The 25,388-nt window shown below is 43.0% G+C and overlaps 1 protein-coding gene and 1 pseudogene across 2 annotated transcripts in view; one reads left to right on the forward strand and one right to left on the reverse strand.

The window, feature by feature from the left end:
• The window catches only part of LOC148521372 (uncharacterized), an 85,194-nt gene that overhangs the window by 53,430 nt on the left and 6,376 nt on the right, over positions 1-25,388 (reverse strand). Inside the window, exons 4-6 of one of the 2 annotated variants that reach the window (XM_088475284.1) lie at positions 7,913-8,018; positions 7,660-7,736; positions 4,424-4,478 (exon numbers count right to left, since the gene is read on the reverse strand). In XM_088475284.1, the coding sequence (XP_088331410.1) occupies positions 4,424-4,478; positions 7,660-7,736; positions 7,913-8,018 (238 nt within the window). Of the gene's footprint in view, positions 1-4,423; positions 4,479-7,659; positions 7,737-7,912; positions 8,028-25,388 lie in introns of both variants that reach the window. The other variant, XM_088475285.1, reaches the window with a different exon arrangement.
• Positions 10,004-11,717, forward strand: LOC148521373 (palmitoyltransferase ZDHHC14 pseudogene; annotated as a pseudogene).

Genomic DNA, 25,388 nt, shown 5'->3' on the forward strand with positions numbered 1-25,388 from the left:
TGGGGATTTCTCACCATAGACGTCTATGGAACACACAGGCTGGCCGCATTCAGCTAATCAGTGAGCTGCTCTGACGGAGATGCTCCCTGATTGGCTGGCGGCCCCTTCACTGACGGGGCACACGTGTGCCCCGGTCATTTACGCGGAGCAAAGGTATGTGTACACACATACCTTTGCTCAGTCCGGCATGGATCGGGTTTTTTTTGTTTTTTAATTTTAACCCCTGGATTGCCTACTTGCAGAAGAGGACGTGATCGACGCATAGGAGAGGTGAGTATGGATTTTTTTTTTCAGGTACACCCCTATGGATTACTTCGGATGCTAGGTGAGTATGTGTGAGTGTGAGTGTGCATGTATGTTTTATTAAAATTATACTTTCACGGTGTATGTTTGTTTATTTACGTATTTCTTTAGTTGTGGAACTACAAGTGCCAGCGGGCCCGTAATGCCCCGCATGCTGGTATTTGTGGTTCTCCAAATACCAGCATGCAGGGGAGGCTTGCTGGTACTTGTGGTTCTACCAATAAAGACAATATTGAAAACTTAATTTTACACTTTACACTATCAACCCGGCACCCACCGCCCTAGGGTGCCGGGGATAGCCCCGGGCTATCAGTCTAGGCCTGGGGTGCCCTGGAGAGGGGTACCCCTTTATTGGGGGGGTACCCAACTCCCCAGGGATCCCCGGCCTGGACTGACTAGTGGTCAGGGGTAATGCTTTGGCCGGGGAAACTGGTAAAAGGTTTTCCTGGCTGTGGCATTATCCCCCTGCTAGAAAGAGTATGGTGCTGGTTCTGGAATTTTCAGGGGACCCCTACTCGTTTTGTCCCCTGATTTTCCAGAACCAGGACCAGCTCAACAAAGCTCTGTGCTGGTTCTTAATATACTGGGGCCCCCTACGCATTTTGGCCCCTGTATTATTAGAACCAGAACAGGCTTTTATAAAGCCCGGGGCTGGTTATGCTTTTGGGGAGGGGGTGCACGTCTTTTTTTTTTTTATTTAAAACCATTTAACATAAGTACACACAGAAACATGTACATATCTCATGGATATGTGCATGTTTCTGTGTTAATCTGACCTGCTCAGGATGTACTCGCTAGCCTGAAGCAGGTCTATTATTTGGGGACTTTTGGTAAACTTTTTTTTGCGAGTCTGAAACAGACACTCTATTACATTGGGCGAGTTGATTGTTTTCAATGTGAAAACATCTGGATGTGAGTTTGAGAATGGAGAGTTTTAGTAACTCTGAAAAAAGCGAGTTTTAGCGAACAGACACCCTATTACATTGGAGAGTTGTGAAAAATTGCGAGTTTAGCACCAAACTCGCAATTTACCAAAACAGACTACCTATTACATTTGGCCCTAGATGTTAGACAGTCAATAGTTAGACATGAACATAAGGTCAACAGGGACAAAAGTCAGACACACTAAAGTGCGACATGTAAGGTCAACAGGTACAAAAGGTCGACAGGGTCAAAAGTTTGACAGGTACAAAGAGTCAACAGGGTCAAACGTTCGACATGAAAAAGGTCGACACAAAAATGGTTGGCAAATCTTTTGTTTATTAGCCCTAATCTTCACCCTAACCCTCCCTCCTGGTGCCTAAGCCTAACCCTCCCTCCTGGTGCCTAACCCTAACCATCTGGGTAAGTGCCTAACTGTGGGGGTAAGCGACTAACCCTAACCCTCCAGTAAGTGCCTAACCCTAGGCACTACTCCCCAGTGCTGTACAGGGAATATTTTTCAAGCACATCAGTCCCTGCCTCCGTGGAGTTTACAATCTATGAGGTTTATTTACTAAGTCTTGGATGGAGATAAAGTCGACAGAGATAAAGTACCAACCAACCAGCACCTAACTGTCATTTTTCAACACTCTGATGTTGCGGAGGGAATCTCTTCGATACTTCACATCTTGTTTTGTGCAGTCAAGAGGCTCCCATTTTAGCGGAAGCTCTTTTGTTCTCCTTCTACCCTATAGTAACTCTATGATTGCTCACCAATATGTTGGGTACAGGATCACTGAGCACTGAATCAGTTCATCTCTGTATGTATCTGCGAGTGTAAGTGAGTTACCCTACCCCTGCCACTGGTATCTGTCTTATCCAGTCTGTGGTGTGACATTTGTTACCTATGCTATACACTTATGCTATGATTTGCTGTTGCATATTGTATTTATGCTCTGATACCCTGTTTACTGTTTTCTGTGTTTATTTTGTATGCACAGCTGGATTACCACTTTAGGGCACTTAATACAGGGGGGTCCCTATGGTCTAAAATGCAGGCAAGCATGTAGAAGATCACAGGTGCAGGTCACACATGCAGCAGGCTACAGATCCAGAGACACACATGCAGCAGGTCACAGATGTAATCACACATGCAGAAACACCCATGTAGCAGGTCGCAGATGAAGAGTCACACATGCAGCGTGTCACACATACAGTCACAATTGCAAATGATCGTAAAATGCACAGGGTCTGAGACACTCACACACACTGTTGTTACACTCCCTCTTACCTTACAGAACAGGTAGATGAACTAGTCATTAGTTACCTGTGCTCTTTAGCCCCACCAAGTGACATAGCCAGGAGGATGCAGGAGGAGCAACCGCTCCCTCTGCCTAAAAAGTAAAAAAAAATATGGCACCTATGCAGAGTGGTGTATTATTAATCATATGTGTTAGCAGGGAGTTTTTCCGTTAGGGCTCTGCGGGCGTCTGTCCTTTTTTTTTTACTATCCGATTTTTATTAAAAAAATAAATTTGAAAAAAAAATAAAAATAAAAAATTATCAGTGGAGGAGCAAGGATTTGGCTTTGGTGGATTGTGCCGGCAAGCGGGTGGTTTCACAGCCTGCTGCTGTCCCCTTATTGTAATCATGCAGCATATTGCTACATGCAGTGCATGTCCGGCCCATATGTCTGTAAGATGACCCTTCCTCCTCAGAGCATGGTGGCGCATGTTTTCTCTGAAGTGGCTGTAGAAATAAAACATCTGTAATAGTGGACTTGGGGAGAAGGTAGGTTGGGATACTGTAACAGAAACAAACTAGTGGAGGATAGGGAGCTCGGATAACGGTAGGTTCTGATCTGTTCATGCTGCATTGCAGATCCTGGATGGTAATTCAATTTAAATTAAATGCAGCACCTTTGTTTGGATATAAAAGGTGAGTGTGGGAACTCTGATACTACAGTAGACTGCAAGAACTGCTCAGTGACCCAGTGCATCAGAGGGGGAGAGAGATCTCATTTATCACCATACTAGTGTCAGTCCTCATGCAATAGCAGGGGGCATGTGGGTTTGTCTGTTTATGTGTGTGTGTATGACTTGTGCACACTGAATGGCAGACTGTAACAGTGGATGTGCTCTGTGCACTCATTATTGCGATTTGTATGATGTTACAAGCTTTTCACAAATTCATACATAGGATATAGGACACAATGTAGAAATCATATCAACAGATTTGAGAGCCAGGGACAAATTGTATCATATTGAGGATACACCTTCATTATATCATTGTTTGTATTGGCCAGGAGTGACTATTTTCCCATCTTCCTCTCATGTCAAAATCTGTGCCTGCCCCTTCCCTCTGCTTTCAGTTACAGGCCAGGGATGTCTAGATGTAGCGTTGCGGCGCACCTGTAAGAAATGTTCGACGGGAAAGGGGAACTCAGGGCACATGCCCGTCCCCCCTTTATGCCTTGTGATGCCTTATTAACAGCAGTTAACAAAAATAATAACAAAATAAATAGTGAGCATTTAGTAAAATAAAGAAGCAATATGTAGTCAGGAAGCCGGCAGTCAAAATTGCTGACCGCCAGCTTCCTGACAGTGAAATCCTGGCATGGGACTAATGATAGGCATCTAAATAACAACGCCTATCATTAGCCCCATGCCGAAATCCTGACGCCCGGCATACCGATCGTAGCTAAGCTGGGCGTCGGGAGCGAATAGCTGCGGGGGGGGGAGGGTTAGGTTTAGAGTCTCCCGGGGGGTCTTAGGGTTAGGCTTCCCCGGGAGGGTTGCGCTAGGGGAAGGGGGTTAGAGTCAGGCACCCCCGGGGGGAGGTTAGGGTTAGCCACCCCCCAAAAGGGTTAGGTTCAGGGTGCGGGGAGGGGGGTTAGGTTTGGGCACCCCTGAGGGGAGGTTAGGGTTAGGCACTAGGTGGGGAGGTTACTGTTAGGCACCCCTAAGGGAGGATTAAGGGTAGGGGGGAGAAGGGAGAGTTAGGGTAGTTACTCACTTCAGTCGGGATCTTCATCTGCCAGCATCCGCCGTCGGGATTTCATCCGCTGGGCTGAGATCCGGGTCCGGCGGTCATACATACCGATTTTTAAGAAGCTATGTATGACAGCCATTGTACATGGCCTGTGCTGTACTTATTAAGGCATTCCGCAGTCAGCATGCTGTAATACAATTCAACCAACCTGAGTTCAGAGGAACGCGTCAAAGTGATAGGTGCTGCAGCCTGTGGAATTCCCCCTGTAGAAGACACACAGTAAAAAAGGGTAAACCATATGTTAAATAAGTATCTTCACTACTATTAATCTGGTTTCAATCTACCTGTCTGGTGCATTTTTATAGGTCACTTATTCTCATGTGCTGTCTCATGTTGAAATTCTCAGACTAATTGCTAGGGGCAGACTCACCCAAGGATCAGATTTTTCTTAACTCATGTGTAAAAAATACTAAAAGAATCGAAGAGTTTAACTTTTTTGCTGTCTTGTGACTCAGCATCATAAAAAACAGCATTTGACTGTGTCTGAATCATGTCACGTAAGGAAGACATGAACCTCCTCCCCAGACATGCACCGCTTTTATGTCATATGACTTAGTTTTTTAGGATGTATAAAGGATTGTGACAACTACAGCAGCTCACACAAATGTACAGCCATGGCCAAAAGTTTGGAGAATGACACAAGTATTGGTTTTCACAAAGTTTGCTGCTTCAGTGTTTTTAGACCTGTTTGTCAGATATTACTATGGTATACTGAAGTAAAATTACGACCATGTCATAAGTGTCAAAGGCTGTTATTGACAATTACATTAAGTTTATGCAAAGAGTCAATATTTGCAGTGTTGACCCTTCTTTTTCAAGACCTCTGCAATTCTCCCCGGCATGCTGTCAATCAACTTTTGGGCCACTTACTGACTGATGGTCGCCCATTCTTGCCTAATCAATGCTTGGAGTTTGTCAGAATTTGTGGGTTTTGTTTGTCCACCTGCCTCTTGAGGATTGACCACAAGTTCTCAATGGGATTAAGGTCTGGGGAGTTTCCTGGCCATGGACTCAAAATTTTGATATTTTGTTCCCCAAGCCACTTAGTTATCACTTTTGCCTTATGGGAAGGTGCTCCATCATGCTGGAAAAGGCATTGTTCCTCACCAAACTGTTCTTGGATGGTTGGGAGAAGTTGCTCTTGGAGGATGTTTTGGTACAGTACCATTCTTTATTGATGACTGTGTTCTTAGGCAAAATTGTGAGCCCACTCCCTTGGCTGAGAAGCAACCCCACACATGAATGGTCTCAGGATGCTTTATTGTTGGCATGACACAGGACTGATGGTAGCACTCACCTTTCCTTCTTCGGACAATCGTTTTTTCAGATGCCCCAAACAATCTGAAAGGGGATTCATCAGAGAAAATAACTTTACCCCAGTCCTCAGCAGTCCAATCCCTGTACATTTTGCAGAATATTAGTCTCTCCCTGATGTTTTTCCTGGAGATAAGCCCATCCATTAAAAAGTAAATAATTTTAACTCTTTATAGTGAAGGTTCCTTAAAAATGGGTACAGACAGATTCTCCTTAAATTTACACATCATTAGCATTATCACAGACTTGAAGATGGTAATGAATGTTGCTTACTGTACATACTGTATATTGGGACTCATCGCAATTTGCACTCATACTTGGTACACGAGCAGTGTCGGACTGGAGCATGAAGGGCCCACCGGGGAATGCAGTGGTAGGGGCCCATGCTTAAGGGGTGTGGTTATCCATCAGAGGGGGTGTGGCCAGTCACCCAAAATGCTTGGCTAATCAATAGGTGTAGATTCTATAGAAGGGAACCAAGCACCCATATTGATCAGTGGTACTGCTCAACCAGATAACTGACCATCTAATAGAGTAACAATGTATAATTTGAGGTCTGGAACCTGGCACCTTGAAGAGAGGGTGGGCCCTTAGGCAGTGGGGCCCACCGGGGATTTCCCCTGTACCCCTGTGGGCCAGTCCAATCCTGTACACGAGTCATTATTATAGACTTGTTGATGACAACTTGACAAGCATTTTAAATTTGTATTAAATCGATATCTTGGCATGGACAGAGAACCAGCATTAAAAGCCTGCGCTGGTTACCCTAAATGAAGGGAGAAGAAAAGTTTGTGGACCCTCTGTAAAAGCCCCAATAAGTACAAGGATATGAAAGGCCGGGCTTGTCTCACTATAACAGGGAAACACAAAGCACTGGGATCAGAATATCACAGTAGGACTTGGCATGGGTCTGAGTTTCCTAGGGAAACTGGGCTGGCAGAAAAGGTGCCCCATCCCGCCACAGGAATAAACAGTCTCACACTGGTAATGGAGCTCATGCAACAGGCCAGGGCTCTATGTGATGCCAGGGCATGCAGGCACTTGTAGTTCTATAAGCATTAATATACTCTGGCAGATGTAGGTGTACTATAGTAAGGGTAGTCAACATGCAGCATTCCCGCTGCTGTGGCACTACATATCCCAGCATGCCACACCACAGTTTTGCTGTTAGAGCATGAATGTTGCCTATCCCTGAACTCAGGGTATTTATATAAGCCTCAGTGCTAATGGTTCCCCTCAGAATTCAGGTAAAAAAACAAAACGTGTCTAAGGGGGTGATTCAATTCAGTGCGATGTGCGTGGTCAAACAAAGGCCTTGGTTCTTTGCTTATTTCTCCTCGCGGGCTATAAAGGGAATTGAGCAAACATTGCCTACCGTATTAAATGGTAATGTGCACAGAAGGAAATCACGTTGATGTCCGGTGACACATCACTCTTAATTAAATTATCTCCAAAATGACATTCTGTATGTGCAGCAAAATGTCTGTTTGTAACAGTCTATGTAATGTACCATGTTACACAAGTACGGCAAAAGCAGCTATTTGTATGATCTAAATAGCTGATATTTAGATATATAAAATATATATTTTTTTAAATATATCATTCTGCCTTTCTAGTAAATTAGGGATTATACGTATTCCCTAACACTGTAAAATATATGTTTATGTAGATTTTTGTCTCAAATTCAAATTCCATGTACAAATATGGTATTACTTGTCTTACACCATACTATCAATGTTCTCACACGAATATGTTTCTTTTACTTGACCATTGACAAGATAAAGCATTGGACAGTTTCAAATAAAAATACAGTTACTGTCAAGCTATGCAATAGCAGTATTATATCACTATAGTAATGGTAAATATACAGAGTTTCCAGAAATATGTTGCCTTATGCTATATGGACGGATCTACAGATTTATGGGAACATTGTCAAATCTCCATAACCTGGACTCGCTATTTCCTGCCTGCTAGCTATATTTGGCAATATAGTAATATGTCCATATTCGCTGCTTGAGACCTATAACAGAACCCTGCATACTGTAGCTGCCTAGTATACTTGGTAAATACCATTTCCAAAGTACTCGTGTTGTGCTTCCAGATTCTTCAGCTCTTTCTTCAAATGTTCTTTTGCCACTTCTAGTTTTCTTAAAAAACAAAAACAAATTCTGTATTTAGAATATTTAGCAGGTTATCAGTGCATGATTTATTCATTTCACTTCTGTGTTACAGGATATTTTTTGAGAGTTTTAATTCCAGCAAGTTGGCAGAGAGCATAGCATGTCATCGTTACTTACTGTCATAATATTATATATAGTGATACCTGATAGATTCGCCATAGTTCTTCTGCCTTTCTGCATGAGCCAGACTTCTCCTGATCACAACTTTGTCAGCCATGGATTGCATCGGAGGGGCACCAGACACTTTTACTTGTGGGTCTTTGAGGATAGGCAGAAAGACATGTACATTTATATACAAGTCCATTTCTATGAGACACATCAGGCCGCTGTTACATGAAAACACGTGAGATGTATCTTTCTTGCAGCGGTATCATGTTTGCTATAAATCATGTCAAATTCATATTGACCAAAGGCATGAATGTAGAAGTAAGAATATAGGAAGAGACCATATTCCCTTTATCCAATAAATCATGCATTTACATCTATTAAACAGTCTTCATTTATCTTTATGTTGATGTGAACCAGCAGCCTGAATTAGAGTATGCATTCAATGACAATGACAATATAATCAATGTGACACATATGATATAGTGTTTCCTTGCCTACTGTACCCCTGGTAATCTTCATTGCATAGCATTTTGTGACAACATAAATTAAAATCATTACTGAGTGCTTATGTAGAGTACCATGCTCCAATGTGACATTAGATAAGGGCTCTATGGTAATTTGCTTATAAGGAAAGATATGTTTTAAAATCAGTGATACATCTACAGCCTGTCTACACAGTTGTATAGGAATCGGTATGATTTACCGCCGGACCCATGCCCGGCAGTTCAAATCACTAACCTATTCTGCCCCCTAACCCTAACCCTCCCTTAGGGGTGCCTAAACCTAACCTTTCCCCCCAGTGCCTAACCCTAATCCCCCCTCTAAGTGCCTAAACCTAACCCCCCCTTTCCCGCCGCCTAAACCTAAGTCCTCCCCAGGGGGTGTCTAACCCTAATCCTCCCTCCCCCTAGCCTAAACCTAACCTTCCGGGGGGGGGGTGCCTAACCCTAAGTCCCCCCCCGGGAGCCCCTAACCTAATCCTCCCCCCTGCCGCTGTCCACGCTCGGAATCACTTTCGATCGGGATGCCGTGCGCTGGTCTCCCGGCGTTGGTAAAATGACAGGCTTCTACATTTAGATGCCTGTCATTTAACCCTCGCCGGGATTTAGCAGTCGGGAAGCTGGCTGTCGGGATTAGGTCTGCCGGCTTCCCGACTGCATACCGTTGTAAACACCCCTAATCATATCATATAAGAACCCCAATTCACTTCAGCAATGTATCATTACAGCACCACTCTGGTTATGATAGAGCCAGGAATATGCTATAAAAACAATTATGGTGAGGATGGACGGCTGTGGGTAAAGATAACATCTACCCACAAATTGTCTGCCAAACATTTTCTAGTGCTGGAGAATTAATATGTCCAATCTTTCAATGTATGAATAGTCAATTGACAGATATTATATGGTGTCATATATTTATTATAGAACTGTGTGTTACGGCTTGTTACTTTTCATCTAAGCAAGTAGAGACTAATAAAATAATGAAATTCAAGAATTCTTTATATAAATATATGGTCCTACTATGAATGAAACTAAATAGATTGGAAAAACGACATATCTAAGACAATACATATCCGTGATATGTTGACACAATAAGAGCTATTGGCACTGTAGTTGGAGGAAGTAGTATCAGGTGGAAAATGGATAGGCTGTAGTGAAGTGATGGGTTTGGAGAGAGAGCTTGGAAGATTGAAGGTAGGAGGAAAGTCCGTTCAGGCAGGGTAGGGAGTTCCATAACTGGGGAGCAGCATAGGAGAAGTCTTGGAATGAGAGTTGGTTACCAGAGAGGCTTAGGTCAGAGGCAGGGTGTGAAGTCATGTATTTCATGACCAGGTATGAAGGGGAGGAGATAGTGAATGCTTTGAAAGTGAGGATGAGCAACTTGACTTGAATTCTGGAGGTATAGATTAGGACAGTGATGTAGCGGATGTAGAGCAGTGATAAAGGAAGATTGGTCTTGCAACGGTAAATAGGATGGATCGTAGAGGGGAAAAACAAGTGAGAGGAAAGGCCAGATAGCATGAGATTGCAGTAGTCAAGGGACAATAAAATGAGAATGGATCAGGGATTTGGTATTGTCTTAAGTAACTGAGAAAGGAGTGTATTCTGGCAATGTTTGAAAGTATGAGGCAACAAGAAAAGGAAATGGATGTGTGGAGTGAAACAGAGGATGAAGATGACTACAGTATGTCACCAAGGCAGAGGAATTGGGAACAGGGTGAAATGTAATGTCAACTGTGAGGGAATTCATGAAACCTCTCCAATGGAGTCTCCTAACAAAAAGAAGAAAAATGGGAGGTTTTTTATCCATTGAGGAACACGTTCTACTGCAATGGCCGGGTTATTATGGCCAGGCAAACTGGAGTATTCTATCTCACACTGATCCCTAATCCTGGTCACAAGCAGACTCTTCTTTGTCGTTTGAAGCATTTTACTCACCACTGTCCCTAGGTGGAAACTACAGATTTTTTTATATGTTCATTTTATCGCTGTCCTTTCTGACAATGTTTCTATCTGCATTCATAATCACACACGTAATACTTCACTCTCAACAAACAGGATTTCTCAATACATTAAAGGACAGTCCAGCAAGAGTTCTAAAAGCTGTGGTTTTCTTCTCTGTCTGGTCAATTGTTAGTATGTCAGGTTTCCGTACATATTTGATCAGTTCAAATCAAACTACCAATGAAAATATTAAAGGTTCCTGGTCAAGTAAAAGAGGGAAAGAAAACTATAATCCATGCAGCTATGGCAATATTATCACTAACTGCTGCGCTGCACTTTGTGGACCAATGAACCCAAGCTAAACTGACTGATATGGCACAGTAAGTTACACCCAGCGGCAAACGCAGGATTTCCAGAGGGGGGTTTCCAAATGCTTAATTTTAGAGCGAGTGCGGCCAGTCAATGAAGAGGGCAGAATTAGTACTTAACCAGCTTTAATAAGTGTCATACAAAGTGTATTAATTCCAGCATATACAGGACCAGCGATCACAGTAAGCTAAGATGCGTCAGTAGAGCCATCCTGCCTGAGCAGAATGTATTTATTATAGATGTGGGCACCTTCCAGACCTTCCAGACTATTGGAGCAAGTCCGGGAGCCTGGCGGGGCAGGAGAAGAACCTAGCCCTGCCCTGGACATATATGTACATATTGGGCTCTATAGCAGTGCATCTCTAACAGTGCATGTTTTCCAGATCTTCTAGTTGGTGCACAAGTTATTTATTACTGGCTGATACATGTTAAAAGATCCACAGGGGGTGCTAATTATTTCATTTGTGATACTGAGAACATGCAGCACTAGTAACAATCTACTATTTCTATTGTGGTCATGGTGTGGGCTGGGGAGGGGGGTTTCCAGGCAGAGGGAAACCCCCCCTGCATTTGCCTATGACACCATCTAATGGATTGGCTATGTATGGTTCTTCTGAATCCCAGAGCAATAAGTGTGACCAAGACCAGTGCATTCAAAGCACCAAATTCATTTTGCAGACTGCAGCCACTTCTGTAGAGACTCCGGAAACTACTGAGGAGCCACAGTTGCCTGGAAAGATGACCAGAAGTGAACCGTGTGCCTTTTTGATACTGGGACAGCCAACACCACCATTTTCAGTGCCAAATCTTAACTCTGAAACTGTTTTGACAGACATCATACCCTTAAAGGAAGACACTGGAAACCATCCATTTCTAACACCAGATGAAGCGTCATCACCACCAGGAATGTTACTTGCAAACAGCTGTGACTCACATTTATACTATGCATGTCCTGAACCTTGTTTGCCAAGACTCTTTGCATGAGGATTCACTGTGTGGTCTTGTAAAGCTCAACTCTGTGTGATGGCCTGTGACACTGCTTCATTTGCAACACACATCTGTCAAACCCTGTGATAAGCTTGCACTATGTGATGATAAATGCCCATTGTACAGTAATAATAATTTCAATTTGGCAACCATTTATTTGAGGCCAGTAACATTATTTACCCCGGTTATTAAGTTGGTTTTGTAATTGAAATTGTATTTCATGATTACTTTAGAATGCCTCCTTCAAATAAATTTATATATGGTACATTCTGAATACAGTCTCCTGATATTACTGTACACACCTTTTGATCTTTTGGAACATGCCTATGTTTTGGGTAATGAATCCTAACCATTTTCTTCAGGAGGTTGTGCTAAAGGTTGGTGTATGGAAATACATTCTGCTTTGTTGGGATTTATTTATTTTGTGGTAATTATTATTATTATGATTTATTTATATGGCGCCACAAGTGTTCCGCAGCGCATTACAAAGTACATAAACAAATAGGTGACCAGCGACTTACAGTACAATACAATGCAGGACAAGGACATAGATATTGTACATTGCTACATTAGCGACCATAACACCCAAATAAGCAACAGAGCATAAGCAACCAAGTGTTAGGTGCCCTAGTTGGGGATGGGGAGTAAGAAGTAGATGAAAGTAAAGTAAGGAGAAACACAAGAGGGTACAGGGCCATGCTCATAAGAGCTTACAATCTAAAGGCGAGGTGCAGACAAACAGGTGTGACACAGATGGAGTAGACAAGGAGGAAGGCGCATGTAGCAGCAAGATAGGATGAGAGCTGGAAGGCTTTGATGAAGTAGTGAGTCTTGAGAACGCATTTGAAGGTTTGTAGAGAGGTGGAGCGTCTAATGGGGAGAGGGAGAGAGTTCCAAAGGTGGGCAGCAGCACGGGCAAAATCTTGGAGGTGGGAGTGGAAGAAAGTAATCAGTTGGCATGAGAGGCGGCGTGCATTTGTTGAATGAAGAGGGCGGACAGGAAAGTGAAGGAAGATGAGGTCAGAGGTGTAAATTGGGAGAGGAATGGGTGAGGGCTTTGTAAGCGAGTGTGAGAACCTTGAATTGGGTTCTGAAAAGGTTAATTATGCACGCCTCTAAAATGGCATTTAAACACTCCCCCGTTACTACGGCCCTGCCCCTGTTACCACCCACAAACGGCCTCTCCTGTCACTCATTCCACTGGGCTGTCTTTGCAGGGCGAGCGAGCGCATCCCGATCGATTGTACTAGTTTGCGCATGCGCACTGCGAACTATACACAAGCGCACATTTGCAACCATCACCAGCAAAGAGCGATCGCTTGCTAGTGAGCAGGTCTGAATCAGGTCCATAGTGTTTTCAAATGAGATTGCAGCATCAGGACAGGATAGAAATGGGAGGATTGGTCCAATCAAGGCTGAGTAGAGGATCGTGTCCAGGTTCTCGTGCTGGGGGTAAGACTGAGTCACCAATTCTCATAAAGGTGTGTCAAACATATGACACTTTCCTGTTACTGTCGAAGCTGAATAATTGGCTGAGACAAGTTCAGTTTAAAATGTAATCGCGACGACGAAATTTTGCGACTGGCCTCAAGACACCATCTTGTGAATGGCAGCAAGACTCCATTTTAGAAAAGAAAGCTTACACAAGCGCCATTTTGTCAAAAATACATAGTACACAATCCACAGTGCAAAATTGCTAAAAGTAGCAATTTTGCTACTCACAACGCAAAGTTGCTAAAAAGTAGCACGAACAGCTTTTTCACAATCTTCCCCAAACACCTACCGACGGTGTTTAGCAGACATAAAATAACTTTGCAACACATTAAAATCACCACAAACATATTTGAGCAGTAGCAAAGTAGTGGTGTTTTCCCCTGCATTCACATTAACACATACGCGATGTAGCAAAAAGTAGCAAATTAGTGGTGTTTTCCCTGCACTTCATGTTAAACATAGGACAACGCAAAATAGCTATTTAGACGCACAGCCAGCTTTTTAGTGATCTTTCCCAAACCCATACTGGCATGCTCACACACATACACAGAAGCCTTTCCAACTTAGTGCTGGTCGCTAAGTGCCCCACAGACCCTCAAACGCACAACACAATTTAATGTAATTTCTCCCCGCATACACATTTAAAAGCAATGGTCCCGCAGCACGAAAGGAATGATTATTATTTGGTTTAATCGCAATGTCAGCATATGAAGAAATAAATGTTTTCTGTGACTATGGTTTAGTAAATGGCAAATGGACCGTGATTGGTGCCGTACTGATCTACTCTTTTCCCACAGCGTTCCGGTGGCATCGGTGAGGAGATCAGAACATGCGGCTATGAAATATGAATGATAGAGAGAATAACTTCTTGAAATGTTGTATGCCATAGTTTAGACTAGATTTATTATGCAGCGGGAAAGTGGACACAATCAGGCTGTTAGAGGCTGGTTTGAGTCTTTGCACTGACCTATGAATTGTACCGTAACGGAAGAAGCAAGAAGAGGAACCAATGAGAACCTGCCAATGTATTCTATTGTATTGCTTATCCCAGTACGGGTATATATGCGAGTGCTCTGAAACGAGATGCCAGTCTGCGGTGGTCCTGTTATGCTGTTTCGACGAAGGTTTCATTACTGATGCCGGTATCTGGTCCCAGAGCGCACGCGTATGTATTGACTGTACCTTATGACCTAAATGTTTGTACAATTTAGTTAGCGCTCATTGTTAGATCATAGCGTGGTAACATCTGTACTTTTACCTGAATAATAATCTTTAGTGCGTTGGACCGCTATTCCACTGTCTTAGAGTCTTATTAATGGTATATTTAAAACACAGCGCTAATTAGAGACACCTTATGGTTTTAGGAGGTATAGGCAGGTTTTGTCTTAGAGGTTCTAGGCAGGTGAATCTTAGAGGTTTATAGGCAGGAATGTACTAAAGGTTCAGTTGCACGATTCAACAGTTGGGGGCTCGTAGGTTTATCACGTTATCTGATACACGGTAACACTCGGTCAGTTCCCTCTCAGTAAAAGGGTGGAGGCGCTTTTTGAGAGACGCATTAGTCTTTCATTACCACAGTGTTGCTGAGAGCGTACTGCCGGTTATTGTGTAGAGGAAGCGCTGATCAGAATCCAGGGACAAGGAGAGAAAAGTTATTTTCTCTCGTTGATAAAAGTTTAGAGGGAGTAGCATAATAGCGTTAAGGTAATAACACGTGGGTCTGGTCGCATCACTGTGTATGCGACTAGTCGCACAATTGTGTACACGTACTTCCGGTTGTGCTGCCATGTGTTTGAACAAATCCATTGAGGTTTACATTTTTTTTTCTATTACCAATATCTGGGTTAAACGTGTATTTTTCTGCGCAGGAAAAAAGTGTGTAACAGTGAATATTTGTTGAACAAAGTTAAGGGTATCGTATGATCCTTAATGGCTAGGTGCAAGGGTTAGCCTAGTCGCTCGGTAAGCAGCTTTACCGTTCTATACACAGTAGCAGGTGTACATGTTGTCTTTTGTTGTATAGAGGTGCGTGAGAGTGGCCGACATATAAACTCTCATAGGCTTGGAAGTTGCCTTACTAAATCTTATCCGGGTGTGGAAGTTGCCTTTTTCAAATCTTATCCAGGTGTGGAAATTGCCTTACTAAATCTTATCCAGGTGTGTGTGCGCCGCCGACTTAAATCGTCCGCAGGTAAGTGAAAGTATCTTGATTGTCTTTCACCGGTTTACATTTTTATTGGAAAGCGTAGGAGTTGTCCCAGAATGGGAGCCATGCAAACAGTAGAAATGTTAGGCAATAATATGCTGCTAATGGAGGCGCCGATCGGATCGGCCCGTCGTATCATGCATACCAAATACGGTACTTATGCAATACGGTATTGTGATTTATGGTTTAATATGACGAGGAAGAGTGTCAGACCGTTTCCCAGAATTGGTAGTTTTGATAAAAATGTGTTAGATAATGTCCGGGATCACATCAGTTTGATGCGAGCCCGAGAGAAAAAGATTAAATATTTTGAATGTTTAAAACTGTGGCAGCACGAGGGGGAAATGTGGCTGAAGGAGGTACCCGCGACGCCTGCTTGCGTCGCGGGCACAGTCTCGGGCAATGCACCGGTGACGCTAAATAGCGCCACAGACGCATCGCTTGATAGCGCGCACGCACTGCAAGGTAGCGTTGCAGAAGGTAGTACAGATGGTTCACGCGCACCACCACCACCCTATGCGGATGGGGGTGTAGGTGCAGTCAATGAAAAAAAAAACCATAAAAATGTAACAAACAAATTGTACCCTCTCTTAAGCAACCTTAAAGAAAATGTTTATGATGTGGATGATGAGCCTATTGTAATGTCTGCCATTTCCCATGCTGTGCAAATGATAGATGCTGCATCACCACAATCACGGGTGGTGCCGCCATCTCCATCGGTAACAGCAAGGGAAGTGTTAACACACTCTGCACCCATAGAGGAAGTTGTTAATACCATACGTAGCAGCAGCAGATTAAACCCCCAGCCAGGTAACCAGGTCAAAGGTAGCAGAGCTACCGGTCTGCATCCCATTCGGACAATAACTGTTCCAAATGGAAATGCAGACGCAAACGGTATAGTGCCCACGAGGGAAGTAGTAATGCATTGTCCTTGGACAAGAGCAGAACTAAATTCCATCATAAATGATTTCCCCGATCCCAAAAAGGAAAGATAGCACTCACCACCGGGGAATGATAGTCACAGTACTTGTGGATGGTCTGAAAGAGAGTTTGAAAACTCGGGTACAGACCTCACAGCCTGGCTGGCGGGGACTTACAATAGATACCCTCATAGAAACCGCCATTGAACATGATAAGAACATCTCCAAAAAGAGAGAAGCCCAGAGCGAGAAACTGATGGCTGTCAGTATACAAGCTCTGGAGGGAATGACGGTAACATCACAGCCAACAGACACGCTTGCACTTGCACACACACCCACTCTCACTAACCCCACTCAACAACAAACGCAACTCTATCCCACTAACCCGATGCAACCACAGGTCACAGGCTATCCACCAACTTCTTATCCCCCACAATACCCTTACCCTCCCTATCCTTACCCATATCCACCACCTTTACCCTCTGCGCAAACCTCACAACACCACATGTCTTCACCCGAAACACGAACATGCTTTAACTGTAAACAAACAGGACACTTAAGTAGAAACTGCACAGTAAAAGGAGTAGGAATCCCACATCAGGGAAAATTTAGATATCCCCATAAAGGATATGCACAAAGGCCAGCAAATGTTCAACAGGCACCAGCTCCAATTGTAGCCGTAAATGCTTTATTGGAGAACGGTAGCCAACGCTAGGGGTCAGGTCATACCTGTAGTCTACAGATAGTCAGGTTAACGGGAAGTACTAGGGAAGAACCGGTCATGATGGTTGATGTAGCTGGTACTGAATATCCTTTTCTTGTAGACACAGGGGCGACCAGGTCAGTGATGAAATCTCCCGTAAATTTACAGGTGACCAATGAGACAGTACCAACAATGGGTGTAACAGGTAAAGTGGAACGTTATCCTTTAACAAAGTCCACAGAGGTTACTATTGGGCCGTTGCATACCAGACATTCGTTCCTTCTGGCTGCTGCGGCTCCTACTAACCTACTGGGCAGAGACTTGTTATGTAAGATGGGATGTGTTATATATTGCACCCCTGAAGGGGTATATTTAGATATCCCAGAGAGAATGGTATACGAGGTGCGGGATATGTTAGACACTCCTCAAAGGATAATGTATCACTCTACAGTTGTAAATGAAACCCCATCACAAGTAGACGAAATGTTGTCCCTAATTCCAGATTCCCTTTGGACTAAGGATGGACAGGACACTGGATTAATGGCAAATGTAAGCCCTGTAATGGTAAACTTAAAAAACGGTAGGCAAGCTCCAAAAATTCCCCAGTACCCACAAAAACAGGAGGTAGAATTAGGGGTGTTTCCAATAATTGAGCGATTGTTACAACAAGGAATTTTAGTCCGTACAGCTAGTGTAGCTAACAGTCCCATCTTTCCAGTGAAGAAGAGTGGTGGGAGGGGCTATAGGCTGGTACAAGACCTTAGAGGTGTTAATAAGGTAGTAGAGAGCCAATTCCCCATAGTGCCAAATCCAGCTGTCATTTTGATGCAGATCCCACCAAATGCAACCCATTTCACTGTCATTGACCTCTGTTCTGCTTTCTTCTCTGTGCCTCTCCATCCTGACTGTCAGTATCTATTCGCATTTACATACAGATGTTTACAATACACATGGACACGATTACCCCAAGGTTTCATAGACAGCCCCAGTATCTTCTCCCAGGCATTGCACGACTGTTTACAATCTTTTCAACCTGCCAATGGATCTGTTCTAATTCAATATGTGGACGATTTATTGCTATGTTCTGACTCGTTTATGTCATGTTTGAATGATACTAAACTTTTATTACTTCATCTCTCACAAACAGGACACAAGGTGGCTAAGGACAAACTACAGCCGTGCCAATCCAGAGTAAAATATTTGGGACACTGCCTAACCCAGGGGTTACGACACCTTACAACAGATAGAATACAAGCCATACAAAACATGACACTGCCGCAGAATCAACAGCAAATTCGTACCTTCTTAGGAATGTGTGGATATTGCCGAATGTGGATCCCAGGTTTTTCTATTTTGGCCTTACCTTTACAGGAATTAGTCTCTTCCTCAAAGCCCGATCGTGTCATACACACAGAGGAATCAGAACAGGCTTTTCTTAATCTTAAGGATAGTCTGACAAGAGCTCCTGCATTGGGAATACCTGATTATGAAAAACCTTTTGATTTGTATTGTACGGAAGCCGATGGTTGTGCTGCAGGTGTCCTTACACAAAAACATGGTGATGCCAGTAGGCCCGTAGCATACTACAGTGCCCAATTGGACACGGTAGCAAGATCACTCCCCACTTGTTTGAGAAGTGTAGCAGCTATCGCTCTATTGGTGAGTAAAAGTGAGGACGTAGTATTGGGCCATGATATGATTGTCTACACTCCCCATGCTGTATCTGCTCTGTTGAACTCAGCTCAAACCAGACACGTCTCCTCAGCTAGGTTCACCAAATGGGAACTAGCCCTAATTGCTCCTGCAAATGTTACTGTTAAACGTTGCAGTACGCTGAATCCAGCAACATACCTACCATATGTACAACATGATGTACAAAGGGTGGAAGGAGAAGAGTTGCTGGCGGGAGGTGAGTTCGGCAGACATAATGATACGCACGATTGTATGACATATCTGAATCAGACCTTTACTGCTAGACCTGACATACATGACACACCTTTAGAGAATGTGGATGTAACTTTTTATACGGATGGGAGTTGTCATAGACAAACAGACACAGGTGAGTTATGTACAGGTTATGCTGTTGTAAATGACACAGACATCATGGAAGCTAAACCTCTCGGTCCTCCTCACTCGGCCCAGGTGGCAGAGTTAGTAGCACTGACTAGAGCATGTGAACTGGCAGCAGGCAAATCTGCTAACATTTACACTGATTTGAGGTACGCGTTCGGGGTAGTGCATGATTTTGGGGCTCTATGGCGTCTGAGAAATTTTATGACAGCAGCAGGCACACCAGTTGCACACTCCCGACACATAAAACATCTCTTAGAAGCAATCCAACTGCCCAAGGCAGTGGCAGTAATTAAATGTAAAGCCCACACATGTGAGGATGACCCGGTGTCACTGGGCAACAACAGAGCCGATGAAGCTGCAAAATGGGCAGCAGGATTAAAAATGTTTTCTCCAACTGAAACAATTATGTCATTCCAAACCGTTGACATGCTAAAATTAATTGAGATGCAAAATTTGTGTTCAATTCAGGAAAAATCCATTTGGAAGTCCAAGGGGTGTGGGCAAGAGTCCTCTGGGCTCTGGAGGGACGGACATGGTAAACCAGTAGCCCCCAAGGCATATTACCCCAGCATGGCTGAGGCAGCACACGGTCTGACTCACCTGGGTAAACAGGGTATGTGCAAGTTGGTGAGGGCATACTGGTGCGCACCAGGTTTTTCTTCACAAGCAGAGAAGATAGCAATGTCCTGTCTGACCTGCTTGAGAAAGAACATAGGGAAAGCGATCCCTACCGAACCGTCCCACATTCCACCGACTGATGGACCTTTCCAGGTGATACAAATTGATTTCATCCAATTACCACCCTGCAGGAACCTTAAGTATGTATTAGTGTGCACAGACGTATTTTCTAACTGGGTTGAGGCCTACCCAGCGGCCACTAATACTGCTGCATTTACTGCCAAGAAAATAGTTCAGGAATTTGTATGCAGGTATGGTATCCCTAGAATCATCGAGAGTGATAGGGGTACCCATTTCACAGGTGATGTTTTCCAAAATATGTGTAAGCTGATGGGTATTAATAGCCGACTTCACACCCCCTACCGACCGCAAGCCAGTGCCAAGTTAGAGAGGATGAACGGGACTATTAAAAATAAGCTAAGTAAAATCATGGCAGAGACTGGACTAGGATGGCCAGAAGCATTACCCTTGGTCCTACATAGCATAAGGACCACTCCTAGACCTCCTCTGAATCTGTTCCCATTTGAAATATTGTTCGGTAGACAACCTCATTTGATTATAAGTCCACAGGAAGATCTAAAGGGTAACAACGAGGTAACTGTAAAGTATCTTATATCAATGAGTAGGCAGTTAAAGCAACAGCAGCAGAAACTGAAATTGTTGTCTAATGATATGCCTGAAACTAACTGTCATGATGTTGAACCAGGAGAATATGTAATGATCAGAAATTTCTTGCATTCAGGTTGTTTGACTGACCGGTGGGAAGGTCCATACCAGGTGCTGCTGACGAGTACTACATCTTTGAAGGTGGCCGAGAGAGATACCTGGGTCAATTCGACTCACTGCAAAAAGGTCAATCAACCGGTGGAGAAACAAGTCGGAAACAAGGCTGATAATGTGGACCTGTCACTCGCGAGCTTGTTCCGGGAGGATTGAAACGGTCGTAGTGACATACTTGAACCGAGAGAAATTTTGCAGGACTTGTTGTTAAAATGGACAGGCCTGCTGTGTTCATTTTCATATTCTCTTTTAGAGTGTTCACCATTCTGGTCAGTCCAGGGATATCCAGTGTCTGTGATGGGGGACCGATTGAGGAAACGGGAGCTGATGGCAGTGCCGATGGAGTGGAGACAGGAGGAGTGCAATGCCAATCAGGGGAGTGTCTTTCCAATCTTAGTACTGTTATTGTTAAAAGAGCTATCATTCCGGATACTCGGGGAAGGTGTGGAGGGTTATCGTCTGAGGATTCCTGTATTTGTGAGCTTTGTGGGTCCCTAGTTGATGAGAACTGTATCCAACGGTGCCAACCAAAATATAATCCGTACTGGGGAGGGTATCCTTTAGAGGATTATCACAGCATGGTAGGCAAAGTGTTAAATCAAACCGATTGCTGGGTGTGTTCACATGTGCCACAGGGTCAGCATAATGTAGGGTTGGTGCCATTTCCGCTGAATATCACGGAAATTTTAGAATTGCAAAAAGGGAAAACATTGGATGGAAAATTCCTCTCATCCAAACCACCTCATTTCAAACTCTATCAATTCCAAGTAGATAGATCACTTTTGTGTTTGAACATAACCAATCCCAATAAACCCGGAGGTTGGGAAGTGACGGGGAATAATCAGACGATGACCTTCTCACAAAGAGCTGATAATGAGTCCATAAACTATGATCTGCTAAGCTCAATTAAATCAAGTGGGAAATATTTTAGGTACCGGTATACATTGAGTTCCACCAAAGAAATGATTGGTAAAGTACCAAATGGTTATTGTGCTAAAATAATACAACCAGAAACTTGCATATACCAGATGGAAGAGCCTGAGATAGGATTGTTTGCAAGAGAAATGTGTTTAATGATAATAATGCATACCATTCCTTATGTTCTCCCTGATAATGTATATTTTATATGTGGAAGAAAAGCGTATAAATGGCTCTCCCCGAGTTCCGATGGTTTGTGTTACCTGGGAAGAGTAGTCCCAGAAGTTATGACCATCACACATGTTGAAATGCTGAGTATACATAAAAACACACCGTCACCATATCTTCACACTCAATATGAACACAGAGGCAAGAGAAATATGATACCTGGTGATATGCATAAAGCCGCTCAGTTAATCAGTGAGACAACTGGCTTCCAAGTTTTAGTCGCCCTGGATCCCACCAGAATTGCGAGGGGTACATTAAATTTTAGATATATCCAAGAACTTGCTAAATTAATAGATAATATCACCGAGATGTACGATGACACATTCAGGTACACAGGGAGAGAATTGCAAGCGTACAAGAAAGAACTGGTGCAACACAGGCTAGTGTTGAATTATTTAACAGCTGTTACTGGAGGGTATTGCATAACATTGGCCACTCAATTTGGAGTAAAATGTTGCACCTATGTCACCAATGATACCAGCGACCCTAAGGAGGTGATAGACCGGAAGATGGATAAAATTCTGCAGCTAAAGTGGGAATTTTGCAAGAACCATAACGCTTCAGTGGCTGAAGTAGGGGAAAAGATAGAAGGATGGGTGTCATGGCTGAACCCAGTGAAATGGTTCTCGGGTTTAGGGGAATGGGTCCAGGAAGTGATCGCCAGCATAGGCAAATTCTTGATCCTTATACTGATTGTCATCATAGTAATTGGCATATGCGTCCGGTGTGTTCCTATTGTGTTGAAGTGTGGAAAATGTAAAAACAGAGTGAAACGAAGGAATGAAACTGTGATGGTGGTTAGAAATGATAATATGTATACCGAGGTAGATACAGAACTGCATTACAACCCTGAGCTAGGAAGTACCATCATTTAAATGTGTAATATTTAGACATGCATAGAGGATATTATTGAAATGTTATTTATAGAACACCCAGAAAATGTAAAGTCTCAAATCCCCCTTCAAGACTGCTGTTATAAGACTGGTGCATTCCCACACCTGTCACATGATCTCCCAAGATCCGCGGTGTGCGTATAATAGTAGTTTTATGTCCCCACCCAGAGACACATTATTGATGGATTAAGAACCACCTTGTGCCATCCCATAATAACACTAAATAATATATAAATGTAAGCCTAAATTAAATCCTAATAGCAGATTGTGATAGCATGTTGTTTGCTATCAAAGGGTGGACTGTCGAAGCTGAATAATTGGCTGAGACAAGTTCAGTTTCAAATTTAATCGCGACGACGCCATTTTGCGACTGGCCTCAAGACACCATCTTGTGAATGGCAGCAAGACTCCATTTTAGAAAAGAAAGCTTACACAAGCGCCATTTTGTCAAAAATACATAGTACACAATCCACAGTGCAAAATTGCTAAAAGTAGCAATTTTGCTACTCACAACGCAAAGTTGCTAAAAAGTAGCACGAACAGCTTTTTCACAATCTTCCCCAAACACCTACCGACGGTGTTTAGCAGACATAAAATAACTTTCCAACACATTAAAATCATCACAGACTTATATTTGAAAAGTAGCAAAGTTGCTAAAAAGTAGCACGAACAGCTTTTTCACAATCTTCCCCAAACACCTACCGACGGTGTTTAGCAGACATAAAATAACTTTGCAACACATTAAAATCACCACAAACATATTTGAGCAGTAGCAAAGTAGTGGTGTTTTCCCCTGCATTCACATTAAAACATACGCGATGTAGCAAAAAGTAGCAAATTAGTGGTGTTTTCCCTGCACTGCATGTTAAACATAGGACAACACAAAATAGCTATTTAGACGCACAGCCAGCTTTTTAGTGATCTTTCCCAAATCCATACTGGCATGCTCACACACATACACATGGACCTTTCCAACTTAGTGCTGGTCGCTAAGTGCCCCACAGACCCTCAAACGCACAACACAATTTAATGTAATTTCTCCCCGCATACACATTTAAAAGCAATGGTCCCGCAGCGCGAAAGGAATGATTATTATTTGGTTTAATCGCAATGTCAGCATATGAAGAAATTAATGTTTTCTGTAACTATGGTTTAGTAAATGGCAAATGGACCGTGATTGGTGCCGTACTGATCTACTCTTTCCCACAGCGTTCCGGTGGCATCGGTGAGGAGATCAGAACATGCGGCTATGAAATATGAATGATAGAGAGAATAACTTCTTGAAATGTTGTATGCCATAGTTTAGACTAGATTTATTATGCAGCGGGAAAGTGGACACAATCAGGCTGTTAGAGGCTGGTTTGAGCCTTTGCATTGACCTATGAATTGTACCGTAACGGAAGAAGCAAGAAGAGGAACCAATGAGAACCTGCCAACGTATTCTATTGTATTGCTTATCCCAGTACGGGTATATATGCGAGTGCTCTGAAACGAGATGCCAGTCTGCGGTGGTCCTGTTATGCTGTTTCGACGAAGGTTTCATTACTGATGCCGGTATCTGGTCCCAGAGCGCACGCGTATGTATTGACTGTACCTTATGACCTAAATGTTTGTACAATTTAGTTTGCGCTCATTGTTAGATCATAGCGTGGTAACATCTGTACTTTTACCTGAATAATAATCTTTAGCGCGTTGGACCTCTATTCCACTGTCTTAGAGTCTTATTAATGGTATATTTAAAACACAGCGCTAATTAGCGACACCTTATGGTTTTAGGAGGTATAGGCAGGTTTTGTCTTAGAGGTTCTAGGCAGGTGAATCTTAGAGGTTTATAGGCAGGAATGTACTAAAGGTTCAGTTGCACGATTCAACATTACCCATGGATGATGGTTGCCAGAATATAAATGTTATAATATGCTAACTGTGGCGGCACTACAAATGCAGGCTAACTGTGCCCCCTTAATTATAATAATTGTGCCCCCTTTTATGATTTTTTTTGTTGCATTCCAATCATATATTATACATTGTTTGTCTCTAATTGTTCTGTAATTTAGTGATTATTACTTACTTATCCTGCTAATTTGGTTAAATTATAATTCTGAATTACGGTACTGTAAATCATGCATTATGAGTTAAGGATTTTTGGAGTAAAAAGGGGACTGCACTGAGAAAAAGGGGAACACATGGAAGCCGTACTGATAGCAGAAATCCAGACTGCATTATTTCACGGAATTTACAATATATGGTAGTGATTTAATTACTTTTGTTCCACTCACAGAACAATTAATTTTTGAAAGTCACAGCCAGAGGGCAGGGATGTCCTGTGCATTTTCATAAAATAACTGTAACAATTAAACTTTATGTACATATGTCTTTGGCTAGAAAGCGCTATGTGTCATTTAGATTGTACAAGTTGATATTATTTTCTTTTTTTTTTCATTTTCTTTTCTTAATTTTATCCAAAACTATCTGTTGCCCGCGGCTTCCCCCACGATGGACTTGCTTCTGCCAACATTTTTTTATTTGAGGTGTTCTAGTTGTGCTGCTTTGCATAGGGACCGTGTCGTGGGAGTGACCCACGTGACTAGCGGCATTATACAGACTGGTGGCAGCAGCACCTTCACCCACCACTCACACCAATGTCCCTGTGTGCCCTGTGTACAGACTGCTATGTAGCCTATCCTATCCAAGTGAACATAGGTACCAAGGCACCTTGCCCCCCATCCCTCACCGGCCGCTGATTACAGTATCTAATGCATACAGTTATAAAACAAGTAAAGACGGCAGCACGCGATTAGATGTGAGCTGGAAAATA

This window comes from Taudactylus pleione, unplaced genomic scaffold (assembly GCF_031769625.1).
Source record: "Taudactylus pleione unplaced genomic scaffold, aTauple2 ptg000169l, whole genome shotgun sequence".
NCBI lineage: Eukaryota > Metazoa > Chordata > Amphibia > Anura > Myobatrachidae > Taudactylus > Taudactylus pleione.